Source organism: Sinocyclocheilus rhinocerous, unplaced genomic scaffold, assembly GCF_001515625.1.
Source record: "Sinocyclocheilus rhinocerous isolate Xijiao unplaced genomic scaffold, SAMN03320098_v1.1 scaffold502, whole genome shotgun sequence".
NCBI classification, from domain to species: Eukaryota; Metazoa; Chordata; class Actinopteri; order Cypriniformes; family Cyprinidae; genus Sinocyclocheilus; species Sinocyclocheilus rhinocerous.
In genome coordinates this window covers 455340-466528 of record NW_015641028.1, presented here as the reverse complement: position 1 = coordinate 466528, position 11189 = coordinate 455340, and the positions used below count along the sequence as shown (strand labels likewise).

The 11189-nt window shown below is 37.8% G+C and overlaps 1 protein-coding gene across 2 annotated transcripts in view; it reads left to right on the top strand.

Annotated features, from left to right (window-relative positions):
• Nucleotides 1-11189, top strand: part of LOC107754096 (TANK-binding kinase 1-binding protein 1-like) — a 74425-nt gene that overhangs the window by 53470 nt on the left and 9766 nt on the right. Inside the window, exons 1-5 of one of the 2 annotated variants that reach the window (XM_016570415.1) lie at nt 3108-3232; nt 5234-5338; nt 6000-6144; nt 8388-8587; nt 9338-9399. In XM_016570415.1, the coding sequence (XP_016425901.1) occupies nt 3113-3232; nt 5234-5338; nt 6000-6144; nt 8388-8587; nt 9338-9399 (632 nt within the window). In that variant the 5' untranslated portion in view covers nt 3108-3112. Of the gene's footprint in view, nt 1-3107; nt 3233-5233; nt 5339-5999; nt 6145-8387; nt 8588-9337; nt 9400-11189 lie in introns of those variants that run through there. The other variant, XM_016570417.1, reaches the window with a different exon arrangement.

Here is an 11189-nt window from a genome sequence, read left to right as displayed (position 1 = left end):
GCATCTGATAGGAGGGTTAGTTAGCCAGCTATCAGCGTGATGCATCAGACCAGGCCACTGTGCTCAGCGCTAGATTTGAAATGTGTCAGAGGTAATGGGAAATATCGTCTTATGTTTTTGCTATCATGACTTGCTGTGAGTTTAACTCCATCAAAGGTGCAGTGCAGTGTGAAGAGAGAAAATGCTCTCTATCCAAGATTCACGATGAGGCAATTCCCATCGCATTTCATATCGAATAATATTATGTTCCAGTTGCACGGAGTACATGATGCTTTATATCTTCCACTCAAGATTTAGAACACCAGCCGCATGAAAATACATTACAATGACAGTAAATATCTAAACAGGGTTTTACAGAACGTGTCTATTTACAACAAAAGACTTACACATGGGACACGATTCATCCCATCATTCATGGCAGCTATATGCTGATCCACTTCATTTATTTTCATTCATTATTAATGGAAACACAAGAAGGGCTTTTCGTGTTGCAGCACGCTGAAGCATGTGCGTCTCTCCAAATAAAGGTGCTTCACGATGCCATAGAAGACCCTTTTTTGTCTAAATGGTTCTATGAAGAACCTTTAACATCTGAAGAACCTTTCTGTTTCACAAAAGGTTCTTTGTGGCGAAAGAAGGTTCTTCAGATTATAAAAAGGTAAGAAAGAGATGGTTCTTTAAAGAACCTTTGACTGAATGGTTCTTTGTGGAACCAAAAATGGTTCTTCTATGGCATCGCTGTGAAGAACCTTTTAAGCGCCTTTATTTTTAAGAGTGAAGGCCAAATGTTTTATTTAACTATTATGGAGTTTCTTTGCAGTTTCCATGTGAAAAATGGTGATCTATGAGTGTTCACCAGCTGAATACTGTGGCTGGACAGCACTCATTAAGAGCTGTGCCTACTTCATGTATGAAAGAGCTTTATTTATAGCCCAGCTAGCATGTGGGCTGAGCAGTACATAAACAAGTATGCATGCTCTCTATAATTATCATGTCAGGCTCTCACATGAAAACTCACAAAGCCACTTATACACACAAAACAAAATGCTCCTGATGCTGTTTAGATCACACGATTGTTAGGAAAGTAGATCACGTCTCTATTAATCTTTAAACATGATTGAGTAGCTTTTCACTTAAATAATCAGTGCTGACAGCAATGATTGAGCATGAAACACTATATGCATGATATTTTGGTATCATATAAATTATCTACCAATATTAGAAATATTTAAATATATTAATATAGGTTGATGTTGGACGTGATGGAACAATATATATTGTGAAAAGCGCTATGCAAATAAACTAACAAAACTGCTGGTTCATTTGATGTGATTTTTGAGTACAACTAGGTAGGTTGGGCTGCTGCCAGGCCTCTGGGGAGCTGCAGATTGGATCTCTTTAAAGCTTTTTGGTTTGGCTCTGCCCAAACATATGCATGTATACGCACCAACGACAGCTAGCCTCTGAAGAACAGCTGTTTTTGCAGAAGGCGAGAGAGAGCGCCTCCAGGGTTCTGCGTTCAGTGTGGCTCACTGCCTAGTAAAGGGCTAAACGTGGGGAACTAATGCACACAGCTCTTAAAGCTCGTAGGAGTAAAAATATATGAGATCCTGCACATCAAAGCACACAGCGTCTATTGATGTCAGTAGTGAAGTAGAAGATGATGTAGGAGCTGAACTTGTAGCCTACAAGAGCAGACCTCTCTAAATGGAAAGGACTGTTTGATACCAACTGACTAATAAACCCCTCCGATTACTTAGTCACCAAGTCGCACTTATAAATATATATTCTATATATATTCTGGCAATTACCTGAAACACATAACAAATACTGGCTGTATATATGTTTTTGAATGGTTATTCATATATTGCTCACTAACTTTATCCCATCTGGAGGTCATTTGAGGGCAAAAACCTGTTTCAGAAGCATTTTTTTTTTCACTGTTGCCATACACTATCGTTCAAAAGTTTGTGGTTAGTACGATTTTTAATGCTTTTCGCTCACCAAATACAGTGATACTGTGATTTTATAAAATTTTAAAGTAACTTTTGAATGTAATTTATTCCTGTGATGACAAAGCAGTCATTACTCCAGTCTTCAGTGTCACATGATCCTTCAGAAATCTGATTTGGTGGTCAGGAAACATTTCTAATAATCATCAATGGTGGTAACATTTGTGTCACTTTTGAAAATGTGATTTTTTTTAAGGATTATTTGAAAAATAGAAAGTTCAAAAGAACAGCCTTTATTTAAAATTTTGTAAAATTATAATGTCTATTATGTCAATTTAATGCATCCTTACTAAATAAAAGCAATCTTTTTTTGCAAAGAAAAGAGAAAAACTGAACTTTTGAATAAAAGTGTACATTTAATTTGATTTAATTTTATATTTAATTGTATTATTTTTTAACTTTATTTTTATAGGAAAATGGAAAGTGGGGATGTGAGAGGGTAACAGGACAGGAACTTGACCACTCCTTAAAATGCAAAAAAAATGAATTTTACTATACATTGTATCATGATTTACATACCCTATTATAAAGCCTTTCTCAATTATTTTACACTGTAAAAAAGATTTTTTTGAAGTTGTAAATAAAAGATTATTGGAGTACATTTTAGAAGAAAATACTAAAAATATTTTTTTGGTCTTTATACTTCAAAATGTCATGTTTAATTCAATGTGTTACTTGCCGTTTCATTATAATTATTTGTGAAATTTAATAGCAATTTCTAAGTGAAAAAGAAAATCCTACACCATTTTTTCCAGATTAGAATTGCTAGAGATTTTTCACAAACATCTGTTTTAAAATTGTTTACCAACTGCTTTCTGTACAACTTTAATTGTGCTGAATTTGGTGAATAATCTGTAGACCTCATTTGCATATTTGTGCCCAAAAAGAATGACAATGACTTCATTAAAATACTCACAGTTTTAAACCCGTCCAGACAGTGCCCTGTTAAACCAGATTGCAGGCTGTTATTAAATATGACATTTTTTGCTCCAAAAATGGTGCAATGTTTATTATACCCATGAATGATTCTATGCAATGGCAGTTTGTGCTTGTGATGACCCCTGTGCCACTTTTTTGCATATGTGTGTGTACAGTTCCCCATGATAAGCGAGTTTGGAGATGACAGGAACTCCTACTGCTCCTTTGAGCCCAAAGACACAGCGCTGCTCCAGTCAGAGAATGGCAGTCTGCAACAGAGAGTCAACATCCTGACCCTCGAGGTGAGAGGACACACACCTAAATACACCCACCCACCCACCTCTTTCTGAACTGTATTTCATCTGATGTTCTGCTAATTTCAAACAACCGCTTGTTATATTATGACTTGGCTATATTGTGTTGTAAATCTGGATTACACGTCACAAAATGGAAAGATTAGAGAGGTAATACGATTAGAAGGGTAATGAAGGACAACTTCAGATGCCCAGTCATTCATGACAAAAGGCCTTACGTAATCTAGACCACAAACAAGCGTTCATTTTTGCGTGCCTGAAGCCCGCTCTCAATCGTCACTCCTGACTGGCTGTGATGTGGAGTGTAAATGGGAAGATCATACTCTCTCTCTGCATCTCTCGGCTCATTGCCTGGCGAAGCGTCTCATTAATTAATGATGCTTGCTATGTGTTTCCATAGCCACCCAGCAGCCTTCCTTCCATCAAAGAGCCAGATTTCTCTTTGTCATCTGTTCTTCTCTCTCTCCCACACCTCCCTCACTTTTGCTGACGTTTGGTACTTTGTGTGTACGTTCCTTATTCTTCCCCTCCTCATTTGACTGTGGCCCTCCTCGATTTGTGTCTTCTTGTGTTTCATTCTTCAATTTTTTTTTCCAACACTCAGAGCTTTGCAGTCATGAGCATTTGCTGAGATCTAATGCAGCGCTATTGAAAGTAAATATCCTGCTGTGTTATTGTTTTCTGAAAATAAGGTACTATTATCTGTGAAGTCAAAGGATCACTGCAGAGAGTGTGTTATAATTGAAGTAGATGCTTATGTGTGTCTGTATTAAAATGAAAGTGCAGGGAACAACATGAGTGCATCTGTTTGACTTTATTATTTTTATATATCAGGCAGAACACCGTAATGTTTTTATTCTTTCTCACACCATGTCGGTTTCCAGAGACAAGCAATTTGTCACAGGGTGAAACTTGTACGCAACATGAACAGTTGACAGAACAGTCACTTGCCCTTTCGACGCTCAACTTTTACATTTCGTTGATCTTGTAATGTCCATTTTTATTGCCTTGTTAACATAAATGTTTGGTTTTCTGTTGCTAATTTGTAACCAGCTTTGTTATCGGAAGTTTTATCGAAATTGCAATAATAATTGCACATTTTCTGTTTATAAAGAAAAATGTTTTATTCAAAAATCATTTTATATTCATTTCTTATTCCTGATTTCTTATTAATTTCTCATGTTATTTTTCATTCATGTATAAATAGCTGAAAAAATATTTATAGTAAATATAAAATAAATTGCTAAAAATAAAAATGGATCACTCAGAACTACTGGCCGACTAAGAAAAAAAAAATGTTTCCTTAGTTGAGTCCTGTTATTATGTAATTATATTTTAAAGGGTCCGGAAACCTCTCAATTTGGCAATATTTCTCAACTGAAAGGAGTTAATAAAGTACTGAGATTTAGGTCATATGTCTAGAACCAGACAGCTATCAGCAGAACTGATATAATTGGCGTACTGGAAAGATATAAAATCCATAACGGTAATAAACAAGCCAGTAAAAAGAAATGTGACAAGAAATAACTCACAAAATGATATAAAAATACAGGTGCATCTCAATAAATTAGAATGTCGTGGTGAGCCAAAATCATCACAATTAAAAGAACCAAAGACTTAAACTACTTCAGTCTGTGTGCATTGAATTTATTTAATACACGAGTTTCACAATTTGAGTTGAATTACTGAAATAAATGAACTTTTCCACGACATTCTAATTTATTGAGATGCACCTGTATATTCAAATGTTTTTAATATATTTTTGTATTACACCTGCCTAATGCCAAATGTTACAACAGCTTGTCATTATACAGCTCGAAGACATCCCAACTGTCATTGTAATTCAAGAGCGTATACACACTAATGTAAAATGTAAAAATGCAAAGAATGTCTGTGAGAATTCAAGATTTTTAAATATCATCAGGTGTGTATAAAGCCATTAAGCCAAAGGAAAGTCCTTGTAATGATAGGAGTGTTTGTGTTCTCCAGCTTCAGAAGAGCAAGGAGCGAGAGGAGCAGCTTGAAGATGTCATTCAGGCCTATGAGAAAATCCACATGGAGAAGTCCAGCCTTCAGCGAGACCTCGACAAGATGGTGAGAACTCTCCTAAAACATTAATTCCACCACATCCATGTTAAGTTTGGCTGCCGAGCGGATGGGCAGTTGCGATAATTAGCCTCTCCATGTGCTTCAGGCATTAATCCAACCAGGTGTCTATTTGATTAATCTTGTACTCTCGTACGTCCTAACGGGGCTGTGTGAATGTAATTGGGCTCTTATATTACCCAGCCAAGCCCTCATATAAGTGGATGATGCTGGATATCTGTAATCATATACGCGCATTTGCATCCTCAGTTTTAAACACGGGTCTCAAATGCTTCGAATGGATTTGGCTGGGACAAAAAGATTGAGTTTTTGAAAATTGCATGATGCAAGCGTTTGAGCATCTGTGCCGATCGCCTCTCTGAAACACTCAGCGAGCTATCAGCTGTTACATCTACATGTTCTCATCTTTTATTGCTGACAAAAATTCCTCATGGACCCGAATGCCGGAAGAATCTGCATGGTGAAGTAATGGCCTCTTTGCCCTTGTATATCCTTTGATCAGTCCCTCATCGCCTGCCTTACTCTCTGTACTTTCTCTTGGTGTTTCATTTTTAATCTTTTATAATCTTTTACTTTTGTGCCCATCTCTTTCCCTTTCCCTCTCCCTCTCTTCTTGTCTCTTTCTTCTCTCGCTCTTTTCCGGGCTCAGACGTCTCTGGTGGAGAAACATGTTGAGCGGATCCACAGTTTAGAGGCGGCTCTGAGGCAGAGGGAGAGCTCACTACACAAACTCAACACACAGCTACACAATAAAGATATACAGTATCTGCAACTACACAGCCCTGACTCGCATAGTAAGTCTTGTTTTGTCTGTATGCATGCAGGTGTTCATTTATAAATCACTCCGTGAGCTAGAACCTGCGGATGTGTGCCTAAACCCATTACCGCTGACTCATTCACGACACAGTAATTGTCACATAGGTCACAATACAAGGACAGAGTGAAACAAAAGTGAGTGCATTCAGACAATATTGCACTTTATATGATCTTACAGTTGTTTCACGTCCTGAATGACAAAAAAAAACCTATCTGAAGTCTGTTCAGACTGAGATGAAACAAACAAAAAAATAACATATCACATATGGGTATGATTTAGATTAGGGTTGTAAACATAAGTTTTCATTTATTTTCTGTTCAGACTAATAAAAAAAAACTAAATAGTTTAGAGTTGTACACATACTGTACATGTGAAATAAACATGGGACATGTCAGTAATTTATATATCCAATTGACAGTCGGGTGAGGTTAATATTCTCGTTACACCATATACACTGCACAACAAACAGCGCACCACAAAGATTAAATTTGGCCCAAGGAAAAAAAAATAGAGTCATATGACTTAGAAATCAACTCAAAAACAAACAAAAATCTCAGAGTGTATGCCCCAGATTAAAAAAATAGCCTTTTTGTTTGGATGTAGCCTACCAGTGTAAAGCATTTTGAATTACCTTGCATAATATTATGCAAGGCAATTGTACTTTACATTACTGTGTATTGTATATATAAATATATAGTAAAATGGGAAATTTATAAGCAATGTTTAGGCTGGTAAGTTTTAACTGGAAACACCACAAGTGTAACAAGGTGGGAAAAATTTATATCCTGTATGAGCAAAGTCAGTAGGTTTTAGTCTAATAGCATTAACTAGCATGTTTGGGAAAAAGAAAACTCTGCAACACCGAATGAGATATACACACACAAATATATATCAGGTTGTTTATTAGCATACAATCACGTTCATTATTTGTCATTTTATGTGCCTGCTTCATTTGTATTCCACTCCAACAACAGATTGTGTATTGGGGTCTTTGAAGTGTCCTTTTTCATTATATATATGCATCACATTTTCTATCTAGTTTTCAATCTAGCCTAATTTAGTTTTTTCAAAGAGCACCTCTCCTATGAAGGACTTCAAACAGGGCCAAGCGGCGGTCCTCTTGTCCTTTTGGTCCTCTTTGTTTTTCCCCTGATGACAGTGTTGTGTTGCATCTCTCTCTCATTTTACCCCATTTCCCACTTCCTTTCTCTCTTTCCTTTCACTGTCTCTGAGGCTCAGAAAAGACTCTCACCGCAAAGAGACTATGTAACTCAATGGAAAGCATATTTGCGAGAAGAAGGTCACACGTTTTCTCCTGTGACCCCTTTCCGGGATCTAAAATGTTTCAAATTCAAAGGCGCTCAACAGGAGTCAAATAATCCCAGAGAACTCAAGCAAATTATGTATTTATGTAAATTACGCAACAGAGATGTTCTGTAACCCTGTCAGAAAATAATACAAGAATGATGTCAATTTTGTGTGTGCTCATGAATACAAATATTACATGCAAATATGAAAAAAAAAGAATAAAAATAATTTCACTGCGGTTTTGGTGCGAGATGTAGGCGTGCAGGGGTGTGTGTTTTCAGCTTGCTTATTGCTGAACTGTCACAATAGCTGCTGGCTCAAGGACGGCTTTTCTATGAGCTGCTGAATCACCATGCCCACGCCGGGGGTGAGGAGCAGGACACTCTGACAGGAAGGAGTTCAGCCTTGCATTCTCCATCTTCAAGCTACATGGAGTAAAGGACGTGTGTAGGGGGACTTTAGGTTGTATTTCTGCCCTGTTAACAATGTTGGCCCCCGAGGCGGCCACCAAACCTCCTGTCCAGACATTTGTAATTTGGCGTCTGTTCCCTTTGGCTGATGAAGGAGAGAATTTCCCATTACATAACACATAAAGAAACACAAATGAGGTATTTGTTGGTCTGTTTTGAGTGACAGATGAGATCAGATCTGTTGCTTCAAAGACATGCTGTTGGACAATTTGTCTGCAGCCTCATATGACAGGATGTTTAAGGAACACCAGAAATATATTGATATTCCTCTAACATTATAGTCAATTTATTTCTGTCTCCACTTAAACTTTAAAAAGGTAGGGAGTTCATTTTAACCTTTTAATGTGCAATTCTGCTATCCTAGCTGGATGAACATTGATTTTTATTCATTGATGCAATGTGTTTGACTTGTCTGGTCATAATAACCATCCTATATCTCTAGTGCTAGACTGCCCCATGACCCTACAGAGCTCCCGAAGTCTGGACACCCTCTCTGACCTCAAACTGCAGCGTCTGGAGGCGGAGCTAGAGGGGGCACGGCACGAGGCTCAGGGGGCGTGTCAGAGGGAGGAGGAGCTAAAAGCTGAATGTGAGAGGTTACGGGAAGAACTGAGAGAATTGCAAAGCAACCAGAGACAGAGGGTCAGTAACAAACACACACATGCTTGAAGACTCAAATAGGAACTACACAGTCAAAATTTATTTTTGCCTGAAGTCAGGTATCTTAGAATCTGATATATACTGTAACTGACAGTTTTGTCTCAACTATTCTCTGATTCAGAGGAAAAAAATGTGATAAGTAATGAAACATTCAAAAATATTCTCACTTTGATGGCATAGCAACTGAATTTTGCCTTTAAATCTTGTCTCAAATCCAGCAGTGACCTGACTTTTCTTGCCTTAAGATTTCAAGTCATATATACGATTTAAAAGTTTAGGGTCTGTAAGAGTTAGTTAGTAGTTAGCTAGCTTGAAATTAATGTATTAAAATTAATTACATTTTTTAGCAAGGACGTGTTAAATTGCACAAAAATATGAAGGCAATTTTTTTTCAATACAAATTGTTTTTTGAGCACCAAATCAGAATTTAAGAATGATTTCTGAAGGATCATGTGACACTGAAGACTGAAGTAATGGCTGCTGAAAATTCAGCTTTGCCATCACAGGAATAAATTACTAAAATATATTAAAATAGTTGTTTTAAATTGTAATCATTTCATAATATTAGTGTCTTGACTGAATGTTTGGTCAAATAAATGCAGCATTGAGACCTTTCAAAAACATTAAAATTCTCCAAACTTTTAAAAAGGTGTGTAGGTTCACATATAATTCTGATTGCATATAAGTAATATACAGAAAGTATGAAGCCTGATATGTTGCTCTTTTGCACAGGATGTGAGTTCCACATGTGGACAGTGTGATGTGGAGTGGATAAAGAAAGTTGGAGATGAACAGTAAGTGTCTGTTTCATTGATTTAAAGCTTAGAGCTGTGCATATTAACTTTTAAGTTATTGCTTTTGTAAATCTGTTTGATTAAGTTTTGCCACTATATTATTTGCTGCAGTTGCATGGCTAGTTTCCTTTGGATGGGTGGACAATGGATATTTGCCAGTAGAGGGCAGTATAGCTATTGGCAAGCCTCCAGATCACAGTCTCACAGAAGTGGTCTAAAGTATTCTCTCTCACAGAAGTGGTCTAAAGTGTTCTCTTAACTGACGCAAAAGAGAATACAGGTGAACTGAAAGTAACCTGTGTTGAAGTGAAATGGGGATTCTCTTTTGCACCTCACAGTTTCACACTCTACTCCCCCTCTGTTTGAACTGCTGGTTCTTGTAAAAGTCGTGATTTAACAGAAAACGGCCAAAACCTTATATGCAGTTACTCAGACATTCTTATGCTGGTAGTTTTCGATGTTTTTGTCTTGTTTTCTGATGGAGGGGTTTATTGGTAAAAAATATTTCTAAAGAAAAGGCAAAAGACGATCTGGGGTTTCAATAATCTCCACAGTGTTCAGGTTTATTTTAACTGAAATTGATATCCCTAATTGTTTCACATACTGTATGTGGATGTTATATTCTTTTTCTTAACTAAAAGTGCACAGATTATATAAATTTTAATGGCAACTTTTTTGTGTTAACCAGGTACAGTTATTAACCAGTATGTTGACCTTGTCAGTGTGAAGTCTTGATTTTAAATCATCGTTGAGTCATCAACACTTGAGAAGTTGTATCGATACATGGCATTTCCATCAGCTAAACATTTAGATGAAAAATTCTTGGATGGAAAACTAGCTAAAGCTTTGCCGGTTAAATTGACTTAGCAGTCTCTGTGTGTAAAAAGGTGTCGTCCCAACTTGTCAACCATAAACCCGAGAGTGTCACCTCAGTGTAAATATAGATATTCTCAATTATTCTCAATATATATACAGTCAGCCGGTCCAACAGTTCATCCACCCGAGGCATGGGGTATCCGTCAAACTCGGATACCTCATTGAGGCGACGTAAGTCGTTGCAGAAACGGAGGGTGCCGTCCGGTTTCGGGACCATCACGATGGGGCTGGCCCATGGGCTGCGTGATGGTTCTATCACCCCCAACTTCAGCATCGTGCGGGGACTTCCGTTGGCATGGGCTCATCCCGCGGAGAGGGAGCCACCGGCCTGCCTACTGGTCGCGGGGTGCCCTCCTGGGCCATCCCGGTGTTGGGCCGCATCCGCCAGCTCGACAGCCTCCACCAGCTCGGAGGTGGTGGTTGGGTTCCTCATCCCCACTGCCTGTCGGTGGGATCGGGGAAGGGCTCGGAGGATACGGTCAATCACCACGCGCTCCGCCACCTATTAATCATGATTAATCCCATCGAAGTTATTAAATATACTTTTATATTGCAATAATTTCACATTCAATCTTCAAATTAATGTACAAACAACATAAAGACATCATTTTTAAATATTTGATTAATGGCATACCAAGGATACCAATACTGATTACTCTATAAAATTCTTTGTCATTTATTTATTGAGAAAAATTATCCATTGTTAAATAACTCTGCGGTGCAAAAGTATGTGAATCTTTGCTTTCAGTATCTGGTGTGACCCAATTTTGCTGCAGTAACTGCAGGTAACGTTTCTTGTAACTGCTGATCAGTCCTGCACAACGGCTTGTAGGAATTTTAGCCCATTCCTCAGTACAGAACCACTTCAACTCTGTGATGTTGGTGGGTTTCCTCCTATGAACTGCTTGCTTCAG